The sequence below is a fragment of the Struthio camelus genome, chromosome 25 (assembly GCF_040807025.1).
Source record: "Struthio camelus isolate bStrCam1 chromosome 25, bStrCam1.hap1, whole genome shotgun sequence".
NCBI lineage: Eukaryota > Metazoa > Chordata > Aves > Struthioniformes > Struthionidae > Struthio > Struthio camelus.
Genome location: NC_090966.1, coordinates 4002288 through 4024686, shown reverse-complemented (window position 1 = coordinate 4024686; position 22399 = coordinate 4002288). Strand labels below are relative to the sequence as shown.

Below are 22399 nucleotides of genomic sequence, written 5' to 3'. Positions count from 1 at the left end.
TAAACCGCTGAAAGCTTCCCCTCAATGGCAAAGCTTATCCTATGTGATTGCAGATAAAACACGAGGGGTAAAAAAAAATTCCTCCTCAAAAATATTTGCATGCTGCTAATGCATCTTCCAAGGAAATGGCAGATAAATAGATAATTCAGTTGCCGTGTACTATCTAAACAACAAATACAAAACAACCCGACTTGGAACTGATATCTGGCAGCCCGGATACCCAGCAGACTTTGCAGATTGGCTCTTGAGGAGGAGGAGGAGGAGGAGGAAAGTGGGAGAGAGAGAGTTGTCAGCTCATCGGAGCCAATGCATTCACTTTGCTATGACTGATGCTCAGATCCGATTGCATCACCACCAGATAAATATTCTCCACGAACCCCAAATTCAGTTTCCTTGCAGTTTTCGTTAATAAATATACTTCGGATTTAGTAACGTCATTTTTGGCTGGATAGTTGGCCTAAGTCATCAAGAAACCGTCAAACACAATTAGGAGAAGAGTAAATTCGGGGTTTTATCCTAAGCGCCTTCTCGGTTTCATCTCTCTGCTTGGAATGATTCATGTGCAGAACTGTATCTAATTCAGAGTTTAACCAGATGCAATAAAAAAAGTAAGAAATGCGCAAATTTTGGGGACATTGCAACACAGCTAACGTTGCAGGGTTTGTGGAAAAGTACAACAAAAGCAACCCTCTGTGGCTAATCTAATTAAAGGGTTTTTTCCCCCCCCTTGCAGTGTCTTTCCTTTAATATCATATTTCTTTCTGCGCTATTTTCGTATCAATTCTCTTTCCCTTGGGCAGAGTGAAAGATATCTCTTAAAAAGCCTCTGCTGCGCTTCTTCCCGCGCGTGGTCTTGCAGCAGCTCTTACAGTGGCCTGACAACATCACGGTTTGGTCGCTCTGGAGGAGGTCCTGCTTTGGGCGACCTTTCACAATGCGGGTCCTGGACTCCTCCGAGGAAAGGGTGGGAAAGAAGCAAATAAGAACATAGCTCAAAATTAAGAAACTGTTTTTTGTGACCAGCTTCTTTATTTTCTCTCAGTCATCACCTGAGAATAGTCAAATGCCACCACCTGACTATTATTTTTCTGATGGGGTCTAAGTGAGGGAAGAGTTGCTTTTTTAGAAGTCGCACCATGTTGCTACATGCACGGGGACTTTTTTCCTCTTGCGGACCACGCACTAAATATGGGAATACAGGATGCTCCTTCAGACAACCACGGTTCCCTGCGCTCTCCAAAAAAGACGTCATTTAAATGCATTTATGAAACCTTGCCCTCTGCTTTCTAATGGGTAAAGAATTTAAATTAGTACCTAGCCCAACGATATATTTGTTATTTTATGTTTTGCAAGGGGAAAAAGAGAGGAGCGAGTATTATTTCGGGGCATTTTAATTCTCTATTAACATTTAAATGGACATTATAAATCCATGTATGTGGTCCCAAGAACGCAAGACTTCATATCTCATTTCATGTGTAATAGAAACAGAATAAGTTCATTGCAGACAATATCTCTCTCAAGACATTCATCTTCATTCAAAAACCTGAATGCCCAGCTCCAGTGCCAAGCATCTTCTGATGATTAGTAGGAAAAAAATGCTGAAGTACATAAAATGGATTATTGTGCATATTAGCCTGGGATGGACTAAGAAGAAAACACAGTTGAAGCTTTCAGTTTCTGGGAACAATAAAACAGCAAAGCAAATGGATTCATATGGTTCTGAACCATAAAACTGAGTTTTAAAGAATTATTAGAAGAGCAGGGATTATTTTAATAGGGGTTGCTCTTGGACCATAACCTCTCAGGAACTGCAGCCCTCTCTCATTTCCCACAATATAAAGGCATGCACAAAATCCTCCCGGATAGGTAAAGTGTCCTGCAAGATATAGAAGGAAAAAGAGTTTTGCTATCAGTTGCTCATTGCCTTCCTGAAACTGCCACCCAAATCACTGGAGCACAGGTAAATAGGACAAAAAAGGGAATTTCAGGAACTCGTTTCCTCGGATATTTGCTGCTGCTCTCAGTGCCATAATCACAAAGTATTTCCAGATTAGCTCCGCACCCTTAGCCATTGTGATCGCCAGGGCCTTCGGCAATGACTATTTTAAGGCGGCGTTACACCTTGGTCACACACAGCTTTTGTGCATCTTGGCTAAGGACAGAAAATTTTCCATTAAATCACCCCTAATAGGGCACAGCTTCGCTAGTCAAACCTCTAGAAGAACAAGCTCTCCTGCTCTAAATACACTTACAGCAGATGAAGTCTACAGTGAAGGTAGCGTTGGTATTCTTAACTGTAACAAATATAGGCTCTCTATATGACTCCACTGCTTTGTTCCTTTCTATTTCTTTTCTTGCCTTTTTTTTTTTTTTTAAAAAAAAAGATATTGGATTTCAACTGGTGATTACCGAATTACATTTTGTGAATGTCACACAGCAAGAAAAGTTGCTATTCACTCTAGAAGAATGAAGCAAAAGGCCCTGTTCTTGAGAGGTAATATGTACTCTCAAATACTCCCTATCTTGACTTGCTAAGGAGGGAAGGGAATTTTCTTAATTAGCACTGAAACTTTATTATTTGCCTTTTTTTAAAAAACACATCAAAACCCACAATAACGTAATACAGTGTAAGCATATAACATAGCTCTGGCTAAACTAAAGCCAAGTGTTTAAATGGAATTGTGATATATCACAGAGGGATTTATTGACAGAAAATACGATCAACTTCCCGTGCACAAGCAATTAAAAACACTACTTTAAAACCCTGAGGTGCTAAAGAGATGCTGGTTCTCATGGGATTATACTCTTCATTTTACATAGAAGAGATATATATACACACATATGCTTTTCATTTTACAGTTTGGCTTGGCTTTACCAAAACAGAGCGCATTCTCCAATAAGCGTAACTGTAAGGCTAGCAGGACTGAACTCGATTTTTACAACTCTTTCCCCAATAATATAACCATTATGTAAATAAAGATGTCTCAGATGACTGAAGTCAACAAGATTAGAAGCAATTACTCCAAAATAGAGCCTTAAGAGGGGCTTAATTAGAGTGCTGTAACAAGGAGGCAACGCAGCTGCACCATTACCCAAGTGGCAAGTTCAAAGCAAAGCGCCAAAGGTTGGAGGTGCTGGGACTTCTCAGATGAAGCGAATTTAAGACAAGAATTTAATTCAGGGGAAACATTACATTTTCCCCTTATTTTCATATGCAGCACGGCTGAACCGTTATGCTAAGGCCACCTGGTATTGAAAGGCTAAATTCAAAGATCGTCAAACTCTGGGAAAATTTCAAGCTGTTAAATGGCTGGCATTAAAAAGCTTTGAGGAATCCAAGTAGAGGCGTGGCTATCGGCTTTGTCGATAAAAACGCGATCATGAGAGTTAAGCGGGAGTTACCTGGCCACTAATATCTTTTCTTATAAATATAAAACCCAGGTAATTCTCTTCCAACTCCAAGACACTATAAGAAATTAAAGCCCTTATTTCAGGAGGCCAACTGTCCCTTCTCGTCTCTTTGGATTAGGATACAGTTTAGTTTCCAGAGTGCAAATTCTCCTATCACTTAAGTTCTCTGCTTTTAATGCGACTTAGCTGGTGAAATTCTACATTTCCTCAAACTCAATTGTGGAAACACATGTTCTCTCCAAAGATGCATCTAGGGCACCACTTATACTCTTGAAGTGATGGGGACTTCCTAAGTAAAACAGCTGGAATAGGATAATTCAGAAAACAGTGAAAAAACCTTCAGAAATCCCTAAAAAGGAAAAAATCTGGGAATTCCACAGAGATGAACCCAAAAACGCTTAAAGAATATTTAGCTCCACCAGCTAAGAGACAAATTCTAACTCAATAACCTCTTCAAAAGATTCCCTAAGGGGATCAGAAATACCTGAAAAAATGACAGCGCTGAGACTTTCTGGTTGCAGAGCTAAGCTGTGTCTTTGCATTTACAAAGGCAACCTGAGCGCCAAAAAGCAAACCCGTCTCGGGCCCTGAATTGCATTTTTAGCTTGAAAAGACTGGATGAAATATGAAGCTGGAACGGACTAGCCAGTGCCTGAACCACCCAGGCTGACTCCAAGGGGGTTTTGCCTTTGAAGTATGATGCCACTTACTTAAATACAACTGAAAGCTTTTAAGTGTGATTTTTGGAAAAGAGTAGCGGCAACTCCATTCACGGGATTTAGCTAGCCGTTTCTTACGCACGCTATTAATGCGTAGACAATAGGCGCACATTTTGCTCAATTCTCTTCCAATCTGTTAGTAGTATTTTAACTCACAGCCACACTGCTAGCCATTTGCTGCCCATAAGTTCGGTACGAACCTGAGACCTTTTAAGTTTTCTTGCTCCTGAGATCAGAACAATTTGCTCCTTTTATTGTACAGTTTTTCCCTTTCTCTTTCCATTAATGGTTTTTAAACGCTTGCTGCCTAGCCAAACAGCAGCGCCCTTCACAGCTGCCTCTGTCTTAACACCATAAAATCGCCTGACAACACTTATACTCCAGGCAGTAACTCACCACGTATTGGCCACCATGCGTGCTCCTCGTGAGCTCATGCGAGAGGAGGTCTCGCGCTATTCCCACAACTGGACCCTCAAAAAAATATCCTATCACGCCTACAATAACTCATGACAGCTAAGCGATTTCCCAAGACCCAGAAGTGCTCCACCAACTGCAACCTCCCACTTCGGCGTTATAAGGCACACGAGCGTTTTTTCGAGAGAAAGCGTTGACAAAAAAAATTGCCTTTAGCAATCGTTTCTGGCCGAAGAAATAACACGCGGCGAAGTGAGAGACTGGATCAATATCACGTTGGGAGAACCGCTTCTGTTTGTTTGCAAGCCGCGCTGTAAGCCAAGAGCTTCATCACACGGCCGCGATTGCCGTTTGCAAGCCTGCTTTAAAAAAAACAAAAAACCAAAACATTTTGTGCCCATTTGGGAAGATATACAGGGAGAACCTTATTAAAAAAAACAAACCTGAAAAAAAAAAATTCCATAAGGTAAGTGCTGCCATGCGTTAGTTCCTAAGAATAGAGAGATTTATATGTAAAATAAACTCAACTCCATTTCAAAAAAAGGCAAGAACGGTCTGTTTCAGCAAAGGTGTGGTTTCACGATGAGCTTAAACCACTGAGAAGGAAGCAGCACCTGCCCAGTTTGAGGCCGCTTGGGGCTCCAGACTGGAATTGAATATACTTATTTTCCGGAGGGTTCATTTTCAGGCAGGTTAGTCTGCTGATCTGATTTATCAAATACCTACATGCTGATGGAAGCATGTGACGGAGCCTGCGGACGGCGCAGGATCAACCCTTTGGGCAACTGCACATTTTGGAGCGAGGCTAAAGTCAACCATGAAACTGCACCTTTTTGGCCCAATCTGGCTCTCCTCTCCTATCATTCAAATACACAGATATAAATATTAACCAGTCCGGGGGGCAGGGCATGCAAATTTATCAGCTGGAAAATATAATTTTATGATGCCATAAATTTATAGGAAATAACATATGATCATTCAACAGTAAAAGGTTAAGCCAAAGCTTGCATTCTTCTCCACAGTTGCTAGCACAAGGATTCATCCTGGGATATGACCTCTGTTAGCTCCCTTACTACTTGAAGCAGCAAAAAAAAGGTGTTCCCTACCCTTGCTAGATGGTTTTCTCTTGCAAAAGTATTTGCCTCTACATGCGCCATGTAAGCCAACTACTTCCAAAGTCAACTAAACCAATGCACGCACGTATTTAGGTTTTATGGTAACTGGCCTGCTCTGCTTTTCTTTGGCGGGTGTTGGTGAGGTGTCATTTACAGGAAATGAACCCAACGCCTAAGTGACCCTATGCAACCGCCGCTTCTCACCGTTTCGCTGTCGCCTCTTTTCAGTGCGAAACCCCATGCGTTCATTCCTGCAGGCCTCAGTAAACAGCATTTGTTGTTCTACCACCACGGTGTTAGGGTCCTCATATTTTAGTGGCTGTAAAATCTCATGTCCACATTGCTTTTAGACCTTTGATTCGTCAAAGTGGGATTTAGAAAAAGTAAATCTAATCTAGTTACACAGTGCAGCCTGGGTGGACGAGAGATGCTATTTTAACAGACAGGCTCCCAGGCTCTTCACAGTCCAGAGTTTCTGGACCAATATTAATGCCTCCAGCCAGCAGGAGAATCCTGCAGAGACCACATAAATTATATATAGACAGACATACAGACCATCTCAACACAATGTTAAGCCCCAGAGAAATTACCAAGCAACAAAGATGACAGAGTACCAAAGCAAGTGAGAACAATTTCAGACAAGAAGCCTTTCAGTACAGCTGTAATATTTTTAACCCTCTCTCTTCTTTCTGTCCTGCTGGTGGCAGCTTCAGGGAGGAACTTTACAGGTTGTTAAAAAGGCGCTAATAAGCTATGTTGCAGCATCATCTAAGAGTCTTTCAAACAGTAGATAGGAAATTAAATGAAGAAAATGTTGATGGAATGCCAAAAGAAAAGATTATATTCATTAGCAAGTCCCAGATGTTGCAAAAACCAAACTAGTGCAGGCACACAAAAGCCCCAGTTGTGTGCTATTGCTATTACATTCACAGCAAAATCCCATCAAGAGAGGCGGAATCAGAGATTTTTCTGCAGAGAGAAAGACTCACAGTTCTGTTAACTCCCAAGTTATCCTCATCATCGTCTTCAGAAAAGATCATGCCCTTGATTTTACTTAGACTGAGTCCTTTGAAAGAGCAGGAATGGCTATGGCTTGGAATTACATATTATTTTAAACCTGAAAATATCTGCATTGCAATGATATTTGCGAGGAAAGAATCATTTTTAAAATCTAGATATTCTCCAATAATCTTATAGTCCTGCAATTTTGTAAAAAAGGGAACTTTGAGTCCTGAAATAACAACTAAATAATGTTCCCCCCCAAGTAATTTCCCAATCAGAAATAATAATTCAAATAAAAAAGAAAATTTTGGCGCACTCAGTGATAACGGTTACAGAAAGGAGACTTCTCTTCGAATAATGAACACCTGAAAAAGGCTGTGATACGTATGCACGGGGTCTCATTTCAACCTTACTCTGACCTAAAGGCAAAAATATTCATTTCTTACCTGCTACTGAATTTGGCCGTGGCATAAGGTAAAGTGGAATAGACTGCACTGACTGGGACAAGACCGTCTCCAGGTTCCTCTCTGGGATCTTGTTCAGGCTGTAGGTGGAGGCCGTCATGTTCTCGTCTACCCGGTACAGACAGGAGTCCATGCTGGATTTCTGCGACTGCCACGGTTTCAGGTTTCCTCCCGATCCTAATTCTTTACTGCTTTCCCCTCCGTATTTCGTGCGTTCCACATTTTCGGAGTAGCTTGTCAAAGTAGCTGGAAGGAAGAAATTATAAACAAAAGGAGTAACCAAGAACGAATTGCTCACATACATCCCGATACGCACGCAGTCGGGCAACGCAAAAGCCAAAAACGATGCTCACCAGATTTTCCACGTTCACTTAAATCGGAGATTATGGAATTCAGTTTAATGGAACTGTTTCTAAATATTACTTCTCAAAGACCACCTAGCTATAACGTTTGGGCTCCTACTGTTAGAAGCCATTTGTACTTACAAAGAGGATTAAAAATTAGGCACAACTTTGTATCAGAACACACAAGCACACAAGGAGGAGAGAGGATTAAGCCAGAAACATTACCAGTGCTCCTCACGGCTTTTAATTTGCATTGTAGTTACAACCTTTTTAGAGACTGTTCTCAGAGACAGATTTATAATCTAATATATAGTATCCAACAATGGTAAAATGTAGACATAGAAAACCCACCATTAACTTGCATTAATGATCAATTCTTATAGACTGATTTGGTTCAGAAACTGATCCCACTATCTTATCGGAGCTACATCAGTTTTACTTATGCAGCTTTAAATATAACACACATTTTTCCTTATATTATTTGATTTTAGAAAGAAAGATCATTGCTATACTAACTTTCATATTGGTAATTGGTAAAATCATACTGATCTTCACCACTAATGTCTCCCCTCAGTTGGGATTTGTTCTGCTTAATTCTGATTTAGCTATTCCCTAGTTATAATCCTTTTCAGACTTCTGACGTCTGAGTCTTCAGCGTTCCCCCATGCTCATTCAAGGTCCTAATCAAACCTCTTTGGTGTTGAGGAAAGGTCCCAACACCTACACTAGGTTATTTGAGGGCATCCAACCTGCCGCCTCACTAACTGACCCAAAAATAAATAAATAAATAAATTCACAAACCAGAATTCACTACCCTCTCGCTCACTGCGATCACGTTTCCACTTTTGGGCAAAACCCTGAGGGTTCAACTTCACCCCAAATACTGCTAAGCCCCAAACGTGCGCTATTTTTGCAGATCTACTCACTAATACTGCGTATCTCAAAAATCCACCGAAAGGCATCATTTTCGCTTCACCATGGTAAATACCTTCCCAAGTCCAAATTCTCTGCTAATTTCTATACCATCTGTTCCCGGACAAAACCGTACGAATCTATTGCTTCGTGTTTACGCTGCTGGGTTTCCGTAGGGGCACTTTGCCTGGCCTCCACGCAAGGGCTATGCAGCCTCATTAACAACCAGCACAACGTTTATTTTTATATTGATAAATGCAAACAGGAAATCGCTCCAAAGATTCGCATGCTTTTAGGCGAAAGCTTTTTCTATGCCAAATTTCAAAACTAAGCAGCCTCTAAAAGAGGTCGTAGTCAAAGAGCATCTAAAGGAGGGTGCAACTGAATTGTGAGCGGGTGGTGGTTTTTTTTTTTTAACCCGTTCTGAACCAGAGAACTACACGTTTTAGCCAGTTGTTCATGTGACGGGCGTAAGGAAGGCAATGGAAGTCCTTGCACAGACTTAACCTCTCCCCACTAACAAAACAAGAAACCTAAGACTTAAAATCCAGGCCTCCAGGCTGTCCTGCCTGCAGAGGTGTCAAGCAGACCGCGTGAGCCGATCCCCAAGGCAAAAGCATCAACTTCGGCATCCAAGAACTCATCTGGCTCAACCACAGAGATTAAATGTCATTGTAATAGGAATCAGAATTCAATACTTACATCTGAAGTCACAAAATCACAAAAGAAGAAGAAGAAGAAGAAGAAGAAGAAAAAAAGCAAGACCTGTAACTCTTACTGCGCCTGCTCTTTCGCCATCCCAGTAAATTCTGGGCAGCTTTGGCCTTACCCCTCTTTGTCTCTCTCTATTTCTCAGCAACGCGGTTCTCCTCTGTACGGGAGGATCGCTATCGCCATATCTCACAAGGTGTTCCAAAATTGGGCTGTTTATTAAGTATTTTGAAATTTAAAACCAATATATGCAACGGATAAGAATTTATATTTGCTTGTCGACATTTAAACATACGTTTTCTGTCAGGTAAACTGATTTACACTTTTAACAGGAGAAAACAGGATAAGATCTCTCGCTCCCTCGAATGCTTTAATATTGAGAAATACATTTTTGACTGTCTTCTAGAAGAGCTCCATTTCGAAGTGGGGGTCCAGAGCGCCAGGCGCACGATGCTGTCGACTCACAGGAAAAAAATCCATTCATTTTCAAAACCTATCTCGGTTTGTTTCTATTTAATCTTTGTAGAAGCACGTCGGCAGCAGAAATAAAGAACCCTCAAACACATCAAATTGCAGCAAAACAAATAAAAGAGCGTGTCAAAATAAGCTTTCTTTATGTGAAGCAGCACAAAAGCAAGCAAAAAGATGATAAACCCTGGTGGTCCCTCTTTTAATCGCCAATTTGTGTTTATTTTAAACATCAACTTCACTGTTTTAAACTAAAGCTGTTTTATGTGCAAACTCTTAATTGAATCAGGTATTTAGGATTGTTCCCCGTGGATTAATCTACCTTCTGAACAGCCCTGGATGATATAAGTACTACTACGCAGGCTGCACGCGATTACCCCGTGGACTTAATCTATTCCATGAGCTGTTTGAAATCAAAACAATTTTGACTTTATTTAAAAGGTAAAAACGTCAGGCTACCTACCAGGCGGCAACATGAGTCAGCGCGCAGAGCGTGTCCCCGGGGAGAGCTAAAGCTCAGTGACGGAGCAACCAAAAGCCGAGCTCGGGAACCGCTGCCTCGCAACCGGAGGTTGAGAGAGCAACACCCGATTTCAGCAAATTCACGTTGTCCGCACCAGCTAAGGTTGCTTCAGTGTGATGCTTGGGGGCAAGAAGAGTTAGTAGTGCTCGTAGATGAAGAAAGTGCAAAGATTTTTTGGATGGAAAGAACTTAATTTAAGCTCCAGTTAGGATTAAGCACATGGAAAAAAAAACACCCGCAACCTAAAGGAAAGCTGCAAAACACTCCTCTTTCTGCAAGTCATACTCATACCCTAAATTTTCCCAAGAACAGAGCCGCAGGGGGTATTCGAGGACAGGGCCTGCGTCCGCATAATTCGGGTGGTGCTTGAGTACACGTGCCCAGGATCTCCTACATTTGCCCCTGCAGGGGATTAACTGTGCTTTACAGGAATAATCTCTTTAGACAGTTGCGCGGGGAATGAAGACCCACCCTTGGGACGAACCCTATCCAAACTCGCAAGACTCTTGTTGCAACATTAACGTACCCATATCATAGCGCTACGTCAAAAAACCTGAGCTTTCACCCAGTGCAACGCTCAGGAGGAGAAGCAGAGAGGCTGTCTGAAGGGGAAATGCGCAACAGGAAAAGTCCCAACATGCTACAACTCTACGGTATGTGGTTGAAATTGCGTCAGTCCTGCAAGGGGCCGCGGGAAGTTACACCGTGAGAAAGCCAACACTGGAAATTTTCATTACTGATTACGTTTCAGGTGCGCAAGTCTCGTTCGGAGGTTGGAAAGATGTGGGATGTTACGACCCCAGTAAAAGGAAAGTCACCTTCCCCGAGGGTGGCTCATGGCACCATTACCACCAAAAAAACAGGAAAACTGGAAAAACAACGGTGTAGCTGTCGCACCGACGGAGATGAACAAAATTAACCGCTTCCTAACACAAGGATTGTGAAAGGAACAAACAGTCCTTGGCCACTGCAAGAAAACTTCTCGCAAGTCCCATTTTTTTAAGCACGTAGACCCACAATCAACCAAAATCTCCAGAAAACACAAATCTCTTAAAAGACGGTGTGCTCTAAATTTGGGAAAGATAAACCGATGACCTCGAATACACCAAAGAGAAGGGATTTTGCCTTGAAGCAATCTGCTAACAGGCAGCTCGCTCAACGCCGAGTCTCTACCAAGCGCCAACCCGTGCGGCAGGTTGAAGGACGGGACAGGCTTAGGCCTGAGGTTGTGACGGGAGATGGGCTGCACGACACGGATGCAGCTGGAGAATAAGACGCAAGGAATATGCTTTTAAGCCAGGTGACTGCTGAACCTCTCTAGAAAGCCCGCTCCAGGGCAAGGAAAGTAGAGTGCTGCAGCTGCTGGCACCGCAGCAGGCAGGTTGGTGGACCATGACCATGCAGCCCATGTGCCAGCTAGTGCCAGGGAGCAGAAATGCCACTGCCCTGCGAAGGCACGAAAGGGGACAGCAGGGGACAGAACAAGACCTGAGCCGGCCATGCAAGTCATGCACTGAATATGGGAAACCTGATAGCTCCACGGAAGAACTCGTGGTCCCCTACAGCACGACGGTGACACCACGTGTATATACACCTACATACCTACCTCCGGTCTACCAGCCGCCATGCGGATTCGCACTTTATTTAAAGCGAACACTGACAAATTCAAAGCATCTAGAACATGTGAGTGCTGCAAAACGCAGTAATGAATAACACTGCGGAAAGACCCTCTCATGGCAGGATCAAGGCACGGGGGTGCCGCTTTGCAAGGCTCGCTGCGGCGCTCTCAGGGGATCTGCCATATCTCTGTCCGCAAGATTTCAACACCGCCCTTTGAAAAACACTCGCCTGCATGGAGCAGCGCTGCCTGGGCTGCTTTGAAGAAACGTGCACTTTGATGCCAGAAGGGGAACCACTCCAGAGGTGCAGCAGGAGACGCCGGAGTCATTTTACAATCCTACCTTGCTTTTAATATTCGAGATATGCACCTTCCTCTTCCTCAGCAGCAGACTCGCTGCTATTGCCTGCGTCCAGTTTTGGCTTTCGAACGTTGGCTCGGCTCGTTCCCTCGCTAAAACAGTCCGATTACAACTTTTTACAAGTAACACGTTTTAAAATATCTTTTTCTCCTTTGGGAAAAAACAGAAGTGTATTAAAGCAGGAGCTCATCTAAGACAGCACCCTCGATGCTACTGCAGCCAGTAGTACATTTCTTTGAGCAAGTGTCATGTATTTACAGCATAGTAAATATTATTTCTAATTCCTATCAGCTGTTGGCCAGTGCCCTGGAGCATGAGGCTTTCAACTGCCTTTGTCCGAGTCAAATCACACTCGGGGATTTTTACCGTCCTGTCCAATTCTGCTCCAGGCAGAGATCACGCCTGGAAAACGTCGACCTTTATGCTTGTGTTTCAGATGGAACTGTAACGAAAAGCAGTTTGCAACAGTTACCACGCGATCATGAGCATCAGCTATGAAATTCATTAAATGTATGGACCGACAGTATGTCTCAAGGAGGAAACAGGGATTTTGTTGCCTTAAAGAAGTAACTCCAGCAAAGTAGCTAGCTCCATAAATTGTGCCGAAATTAGGTACTAAAAACACTTAGGCAAAGTCTGCCAAGTTGACTTTGCCTCACTCTTCTCTGGTCACATACTAAAACCCCACTTACCTTGTTATGCTAGAGATGCTAGATGTGATGCTAGATGTGATGCTAGAGATGCTCTGGCTAAAACGCACGAGTTGACAAGGAGCAAAATCAATCTTTCACCCTAATCCACATGAACCTTCAGAAACTTGGCCTCAAAAGCATACACCTAACAGCAGCGGAGCCCCCCGCACCACCCCAGGGAGCCAGGTGGCCAAGCAGCAAAACCCGGCACACCCAGCTGTTTGCATGTTTAATTTCTCTTATAGCCGAGGTCTCAAACAGGAGGCAAAAAAAAAAAAAATCATTGGCTTAATTCATATAAATAATCTGTAAAAAGACAGAGCTTAAACAGGGAAACCGATCTCTGCTTCCAGCCTCCAGGTGCTATAAATCAGGGCGAGGACACAAAAGGTCTTGGAACATCATGAACAATACCTTGACGGCAGCATCATGCTGACCCTGTACTCCTTCCACTCTAAGCCTGAATGCCCCCCGGCAAGGGCTGGCAGGCAGCGTGAAACGGATGGCCCGTCGCCCCACGACGGCTCCTGCCTTCTTGCTACGTGGACTGAAAACGCAAGGCCTGGATAAAATAACATTAACACCTAGAGACTGAGATGCTCACGCCCTCCGAGCACAGCTCCCTGCAAACCCTGCGATCGTGAGAGCAAACAGAGCAGCAAACTCTGGTTTCTGCTTTAGTTGAGGATTTGCAGAAACGAATGTTTTTAAGCCTGGTCTGATACTGCACGCTTCAAAGAAATCTGGCTAAAAGGTTCCAAATTTAATACAGAGATAATAATCTCGAGGGCTGATTTACTGAAGCATCATAAAAGTAAAAAAACACTCCTAAATATATTATTTAATCACAGCCCTCTTACAAAACCATGACCAACATGTACCTGGAGTAAAACCCCTACAACAGGGACACACCAAAATAACGGACACCAGCCTCTTTCTGCAACATGAGCTCACATTGTCTTCCATCTTTAGTATCGGCAAGACTAATTCTTCTTTTTCTTTTTTTTTAGTCCACAATAGTCTTGAAACAGGGGTTAAAACGATGGGGTTTAAACAAGCAAACAGAAAAGAGGTGTAGGTGCCTGTAGGGGGGTGGGCACCAGGCACAGGAAGTTATTTCTATACTCGGTTTCAACTTTTGGGCTAAGCTTGGATCATTGTCAAGCTTTTCTTCGTAACTGTGAAGGTTAAAAGCTTGCTTTTCTTCTAATAAAAGCTGAGAGTCCCAGCCAATCTCATGCCATCAACAGCTAAACCTTTAAAGAAAAGTCACTCATCACAGGATCCAAAATAACACCGTGGGAGTTGACAACACTGACTGTTCCTCTAGCTCCCTTTTAATCAGTCTTCCCAACTTATTCTTTCCTTCATTTTTTTTCCACTCAATTTTTTTCGCCCTCTGCCAGGCTGAACCGCAAACGGAAGCAAATTTCGCAGTTTTAACAGAACGCGTGTCCCGTGCCTCCTCCTGCAGCTCTAGTCCCCAAACACCCTTCTTTCTCCCTTTCCTTTCAATGCCGGAATAAACACCTGCAGCTGATCCAGTATCTACCCAGCATTTAAGGGCCAGAGTTTGGGAACCGTTCAAGCAGCCCGATGCCTCGCCGACGTAACTGGGGGAACGCATAATTTTTGTTTCACGCCAGAGGGATTATACTTGGGTTCCTCATCCCCGACAGTGACTCGAGATGAATTTATTACCAAATCGGGTCATGCAGACACACAAATGTTTTCTTTCTGCTCAATCTGTCCTTGTTAAGGAACTGCGGAGAGAACCAAGTCGGGATCCAGAAGTGTTTTTTTCGGTACGTAGTGCAGTCTACGGGGGTCTACGATCCTACCGCTTTTCCCCGACGCCCCATGAGACGCCTGCTAAACAGCTTCCCTCTTCATCCCCAATCACTTGCAATATGCAGATGTAACATCGCTCATCGGTCATCAACATCAGACCCTTTTCAGGGAGCTCTTCCGTGGGTGAATGAGCCCAAAGGGAGGTTGGCTAGATTAAGAAATATATAAATGAATAAAAAATAAAAAAAAACTCAAGTTCTGAGAAATCTAATTCATTACTAACCAGAGCATTTCATTACACTGATTAGGTGGTCACAATTCAAATGCTGTAGCTCTAAGATCACAAAAACATTTAACCAGAGTTAAATTTATCTTGAAGAGCCTTTGGAGCTGCTCTTTGTTCCCTTCTCGGAGCAGTTAAACTCGCGCACAAATCTATCTTGTTTCACTGTCGGCGGCGTCTATTCTGCTTAGCACGCACTCTAGACCAATTTATTAACAAAGCTATTTTTAACCCACCAAGACACAAATCTGCAGCTAGAAGCAACCTGATAAAAGCTCAGGAGTCAGAGGAACAAATGAAGAGCAGTAAAAATAGCAAAAAAGGTGAAAACAGCTCCACAGCAGGGACTTTCAGAAGGGGGAAGATGTCTTTCACGTACTGTTCCTCATCGTTTAAAGCCCACAAAATAGAAGCTCACGAGGCTTCAACACGCAAAAAGAGCCGCTCTTTAATACTCTGCGGAGAACGCTTTTAAACGATAAAAAGCACACGAAACGTTTCCTGTCCGATTTTACAGGCGCGCAGACGACTGCTGTAGACGTCTCGTATTTTCCGCTGCGTTCAAGCAGCAAGACCTCAAAAGTCCGTTTTCTGGTTGCGACTCGAAGTACGAAGTTTCACCCCAGAAGCACGCGACGCTTTGACCAGGTTTGTTTTCGGGAGCAGGTTTCGAACGCTAACAGCTGGCTGCTCGTGTTTGGCGAGAGCCAAAAAATCCTGGAAGCGGTTCAGAGGTTAAAGCCAGGTCAACGTTTGCATCAGCCATTCTGGTTTCCACGAAAAGGATCCAGTGGCTTCCAGGAGCAAGGGCTGACTTGCTCCTGTCTCTGCTTTTGGCTCACTTTCTCGCTTTTCCTCCCTCCTTCCCCATTTCCCTTCCTTTTGCAAGTTAATGTTTACATTTATTACTGCTTTTTATGGCTATTACAAGAAACGCCGCTGAGATAAAACAGTGCATTTTACCATTTCCAAAAAAAAAAAAAAAAATTTAACCCTTTCTCGGGCAATTTTCCTGCACCTTTTCTTCAGCTGCAATTGCACTTGTCACTGCCTAATCTAGTGCTTAGGTATCGCGTTTATACATTGACTTCTAAAGTTCTTTAATAAAAAAATGGACAGTAAGATCGAGCCTTCTAGAGGAGAGGAAAAAATCAAAGAAACACAGAGTTGCTATAAATACAAATATTTATATCGTAAGCTTTTCTCCCTAACAAAAATTTTGACAACATCTACTCTTGCAAAGTTGCAGCCACTGAAGTTGGTTTGGGATGAGCTTAGCCATACCCAGTAGAGGAGCTAATTAAAGCTGAGCCTGCATTTGCAGCATCCGTCACAGGCAAAGGATTTTGTCCCGGAAAGGGTGAAAAATGCTGGAATTTGAAGGCTCTGGAACTTATAACAGGTTTGTTACCCTTTCAGCCTAAGAGGCCTGAACTTCCCGTTGCTATTAAGTATAAAATTTCAAAGCATGTCTGGTCTAACACAAGTGAAGCATTTGTTAGAGTGATCAGCAAGCATGAAATAGTCACTCAGTTAATGCAGATTAGAGATTTGTTCTCTAATGATCATAGAAATTATGTAACAGTTGGCACAGAAACGGACAGAAAAAAAAACTCCAAGGGGACAAGGAATCATAGAAAACCTGACTGTTTAAAGTTTGGTCTTTACGTCTGTTTTTAAACACCCCCAAATGCCCATTCTATACACCTCAACGGGTAGTTAGGCTCCTAACACAGCTATTTAGACGTCCAAAGAGCCACACTTAAATTTAACTTTGACTAGCTGATGCTGAGAAAAGTAACATATATGAGTAAAGCGAGCTTAAAAAAAGCTGTAAAAAAAACCACTGTAGGCTAAAAAAAAACACATTAAAAAAATGCAGCAATGCAGAATGGTGCAAGTCAAGGATCAAGTTCCCGCTTTGACCCTTCCTGATCTCTGAAATATTTTGCAAGGAGCATGTTAACCTTCCAGGACACACTTTAAAGCCCTTTTATTTTTTAAATGTGAAATATGGTTGTGATTAAGGGTTGTGAAATTTGGAGGTCGCACCAGTCACAGATCAGGACTAACACGTAGCAAAAATCAAGAGGTCTCTCCAAAATTTTAACTTTCATCATGAGCGAACAAGAAATTGGCAGGAACAGCCTATTACAAAGATGCACTTTCCCAGAAGCGCATGAGCTAAGAGCTGAAGTTACGCTTGTTTGGGAGGAACAGGAGAGACCATGACTCAGGAAGAGTAGTAGTAGCTTCGACATGCAATTCCTGCGTAGATTCACGCTTTTGAGGTACCACGTAAAGCCACTCGGAGCAAAAGTCACGTCACTACAGTCCTCTTTGCTGAGAACAAGCCGAGGAAAAAGAAGTTCTGCATCCAATAAAAGAGGAACGCGACTGAAACCGGAGCCCCGACCCTTTAGGAACAAAGGAGCCGATGGGTTTTTTCCCAAGCAGAGAGCAGTGAGGTATGGCTTGCTTTGTGCACGTGGACCATTTCTCTGCTCGATGCTGTGGTGAAAATAAGTTTAGGGAATTGCTGTCACGTAGAGAGCACCTTTCAAAATTATTGCACACCCAGCTCACAAGAGAACAATACAATAACGGCAAAACTGCACATTCATCTCCCCCGGGGAAACAGCCTCCCCTTGCTCAAGCTGACCTCACACCTTGCCGAAGACAGCAAAGGTACCATAAAATAGACTTAGTTGAAAGTTTTCCTATTTTTTTCTTTTTTTTTTCCCCCCTGCTGGAAAATATGACTGGAGAAGACAATTTTCCTCACAATTTGTTACAGCCGCCCAGCTTCCATCAAATGCAAGAGTAAGAAGCTGTTGAAAATGCTGTTGTCAAAGTGAGGGCAGCGGCAAAGAAGGGGAGAAAGGTTCTCATTTTCCTTTGAGTGCTAACTCTAAAAGAAAAAGCTTTGCTTTTTTCAAAGATTTGAACAGTGCTTCTCCTTCTCCGTACAAACGCACTCTGACATCTTGCTGACTTTTTCCATCTGAGACGCATTAACGTAGCCTTGGGATAAGCCACCTTCTTTTATTTTCCAGTTTCCATGGGAAAAATCTAATCCTGACAAAAAACTATCTAAAAGGGAATCTTCCTGCAAATTTATTGGGGATGGGGGGAGAACCCTGTTTGACTCTTACTCTACCAAAAAAAAAAAAAAAAACCTGCTATAGAGCTACTGAAAAAAGGTAGGATAGAAACTGAGCAAAAAGCTTCCACGACTCATCACATGAAGAATCAGGATCATGCTGACACCTCACTTTGACATAGGCGTACACCAAGGACACACTCACCTCCCCAGACCTTCCCTTGGACAAGAAACTCCAGGTGACCAGCTAACTGCAGGGATCTCCATCCTCATCGCCTTCAGGCTGGTGACTGTGCAGCAGCCACAAGGGGAGCATGAATTCAACATGAGAGCACAGCACACACTGGCAAATCTAATTAGCAGGATGAGCTCCTAAAGAGCAGCCCACACAACTTCTTGCAAACTCTGCTGCTCTTCCTCAGGCTTCACTCAAGTCTCAGACCTAACTTATAGGTCTGCTAAGGAGTAAGACCTAGCTTAAATCATACATGCGCTTTTACTCACCGTGATTCTCCCACACAATCTGGTTTTGAAGGGCTGTTGTTGGACAATGAAGTTCTGACCATGGGGCAATGTGAACACACAACGACGTGTGATACCGTGATGAATTTTCCCAGAATTCATTAACCTACTTTGGTAGGCAGCTCAGAATAGCTTACATATTTGCATTTTAAGATCACGCAGGCAGAAGTGCAACAAAGGTTCCGGTGGCATACGGGAGCTGAAGCTAAGCCCAAATTTCCTGGTTAGCCAAGCAAAATATTAATCATTAGCACAACTAACTTCCTTAAACTGTCAACCCTCCTCTCTCTCTTTTTTTTTTTTTTTGGTCAAAGTAGCATCTTCTCACCCAGACAAATATTCAACGTTAAAAACGTGGAAAGGACACCCAAACTAGCACCAACCTGCCTGAATTTCCATAGCAATTACTCTTCTTCCATTGTACCCTTACAATTATTGAGCAGAAATTAATCTGCATATGTTTTCCTCAAGATCCTTTGCATAAAAAGCTCCTCAAATCTATAGATCATGCCAACAAAACAACCTGCTATAGCAACCACAGGAATGCATCAACATTTCTTTTAACATAACCCTGCTCCTGCCTACTGCTGATCTTAAGAGAAATAGCCATTTTTGAGGCACTCGGTCACCGATACAGGTGACAGTGATAGTCGTGGGGCACAGAAGGCAATCAGTCTTACGTACCAGCCTCAGTAGCGCTCCTCCTTTAACACACAAATATCAGATATGCACATTCAGACATAAAGTCCTATTTTTTAACAGACAGAGAACCAAACATGAGAAGCAATACTCCCAGTGAACAACTGTTCTAAAATAACTGAATCTAAAATAATCCTCATCGTTTCTCTAAAAGGACGATATCAATAATAGCATGTTAGGAAGCATTACAAAAATTAACTTACAGCAAGCGTAACACAAAAGAGCACGTTTCACAACGAGTCTCCCTCTTCCCATCAAATATCGGTACAGAAAATTCCACAGTATGTGAACTGTGAATGTGACAGCAGCACCCTTCTCTTTCCGCTCCCATCAAGGAACAGCGGTCACGGACCGAACAGCAATAGGGGAAGAAAAATGCTAATTTTAAATAAAAAAGTTTAAAAACAAAAAAACCCACACCTAAACTTACTTGAAGTAGTAGGAGGGGATGGTAGCCCCAAATTACAGCCACTGCCTGGCACTGAGATCATCCCATCTTCCTTATCGGGCCAAAAAGCTTGTCTCTCCCCAAATTAGCATCTCTACATTCATAAACGAGCACGGATAGCAGTTGAAGGAGACCATACACAACAACAGAAACACTTAGTGGAAGAAATAATGTAACCTCCCTAGAATTAAAGGGGGCAAAAAATTGTTGAGAAGAAAGGTTGCAATAAGCCAAAAAAAGTAAATCAGAACAGATGGGAGGAAGAGGTGAAGCAATAACAAAAGCAGAAAAAAAGTAAACTCTTCTCCTCTGTCACCACTTAAACATTTTCCAAAACTTTGTGTTGAATAATTTACGCTATTATCAACCTCATTCATCCCAATTTTCACCTCTCTAGAGTTTTACCTACGAGAATGGAAGACGAGGTGTAATTCACCTCGGTTCCTGAAGTATCAACTCGAATAACGCAAAACCTTTCTGCTGCTTAGCAAACACACGCGTCTTATCTATTAAAAAAGCTTGTTAAACCAAACCAGTTGATTACTGTCTGCCTTAGCATCGGAGGGTAGCTGGTGAGAACGAGGAGGAGATTGCGCTACTCACCTATGATCCCGCTGTCCCTGCTCTCAAGGGTGGATGTTGGGCTGGTGACGGCACCATAGCTGCAGTCCTTGGCCGTCACGTTGGTGCTGACGGGAGGCAGGGTGGAGCAGGGGCTGCTGGCCGGCGGCGAGGCCGTGCTGCTGGTCAGCGTGGAGCAGGGGCTTATCCGCTGGGTTACGGCCGAGGTCTGCAAAATTCAAATCAGGAACACGTCACTCAGCGCCATCGGTCACCACGGGAAAAGAAATCCTCCGGGAACTCGCGCATGAGGATTTCCCTCCCCGACTGTAGGGAGGGAAAGCGCTTTGCTGTTCAAAACGAAAATATCCACTATGCCTCCCCACATCCGCGGAAAAAAAACGTAGAAACGCTGGCTGTGTTTTCAACCTCTTTCCTTCTCGTAATGGGACAGATTCCAGCTTCCACATTCAGCAGGAAACCCAGAAAACAAGTAAAGCAGTATTTACCATAAGCCTTATACCATAGTTTATTACAAAATGTTAGCGTTTTCTTAACGTTGAGCTGAAAGTAAAAAACAAATAAACAAGAAGTACAATACAGTGAGGTAAACTTGTGCCTCTATCTGGGTGGAGCGCCTCAGGGCGATAAGTATATGGTATGATCTCACCTTTACTCATGGCAAGACCCATTATATACAGGAAATCCTATAAAGACCTCTGTGCCATTTCCATCCGCTCGGAGATCTCAGCGGGACTGCCAGTTTTCTTTTGCCCTGTAAACGTTTCTTCCATTCAAGTCAAGCCACAATGGTTTTACACCCTTGCAAAGCGGAAGTTGGAGATCCCTTATCTAGATACGAGAAAGCCCTTCCCTGGACAGAACGGCTTTCCCCACCCAATAAATTTTTCGGAAAAACGGACTGGCGAAAAGGTTGCTCTCCAAAGACAGCACAAAACTAAGAATGCAGCAGCATTAAAAAAGACTAACAGTTATTTTGGGAAGAACCCACAAGAAACTGCGTGCAAGAATCTCAGAAGAGCTTATACACTTAATACCGTACACAGAGATTCATTTATTAAACCAAAAAAACTACTCCTGAATCCGGTTGAATATCTATCCAGAGAATAGTTGTGATTTAACACAGATCCTTTGTTTTAACCGCAGGCTACTGGCAGCGCAACCCACCTGCGTGCTTCCCTAGCAAAAGACACTCTTCTCTGAAGATATGCCCTAAAATATCTGTATGAAATAAAAAAAAAAAAAAATTTGCATCGAGTTACCGAAGTAGGGCAAGGACAGAGGATGGCTCACTGACCGTAACACTGCGAAGGTGTTCTTGTTTACCTAACATTGCAATTTAATAAACATTACACAGTGCTTCACAGCCATCATGCAGAAATCACTTGATAATCCCTTCAAAACGCATAACTGCCTTTCACACTTCCTTCCCCAAAACCAAAAATGTCAAATTTCAAGTTTCTTTAAATTTGCAGCAGAGCCTTTCAGAGAGGTTTTGAGCAGAGCTATAAGAAGTGAAATAAATATAGAGAGAGACTGACACTGCTGTTTCCCCAGCACGTTCCTCCGATCCATCTCGGCGGGCAGCAGAGATGTGTCCGTGCCACTGGGGCACGGAGGCGATCCCACCCTGGGTCAGGCCAAAGGTTCATCTCCCCGAGACGAGGAGGCGGGAGGCAAGAAGATCAAAAATGGACGTGAGCCTCCCTCAAATTTATTTTCCTGCCCTAGAGCAAGCAGCTCTACGGGGAAAACTGGCCCTGGCGATGCCTGGGGGAAGTATTTCGGGACTTGCCCATACGAGCTGATCTCTGGCGGTGAGCAACCTGACCCGAGCCCCTGCAGGGGTTACTGCCATTCCCGCTGCGTTTGGCAGAGGGGGGTCCTGAACAGCGGTGGCTTCCACACTCAGAATTTGCTTAACTGAGACTTCTTTTATCCTCTGTGAATACTCCTCTAATAATCATATACATTTGTATTTCCTTTCTTTCATGCCATTGCAACCAGGGTGACCAAAAACCAGAGTGACCAAAAGAAGCATCAGACTTGCAAACTGCCCCGTGTTTGAAGTCTACTTTTTTTTAAGCTTAAAAAATGCCTGGTATTGACTTTTTTTTTTTTTTTTTTAAATAGACTATGTGAAAGATTTACTGGTTTCTAAATTAGAAAGCAGATCCCAGGTGTAGCTACTGGGAAGCTAGCTAATATGTCCAAGGA

The 22399-nt window shown here is 43.1% G+C and overlaps 1 protein-coding gene across 8 annotated transcripts in view; it reads right to left on the bottom strand.

The window, feature by feature from the left end:
- Window positions 1-22399, bottom strand: part of TANC2 (tetratricopeptide repeat, ankyrin repeat and coiled-coil containing 2) — a 253384-nt gene that overhangs the window by 79230 nt on the left and 151755 nt on the right. For all 8 annotated transcript variants that reach the window (XM_068918703.1, XM_068918706.1, XM_068918707.1 and 5 more), the window contains 2 exons: window positions 20204-20390; window positions 7108-7371 (listed from right to left, as the gene is read on the bottom strand). In XM_068918703.1, the coding sequence (XP_068774804.1) occupies window positions 7108-7371; window positions 20204-20390 (451 nt within the window). The remainder of the gene's footprint in view (window positions 1-7107; window positions 7372-20203; window positions 20391-22399) is intronic.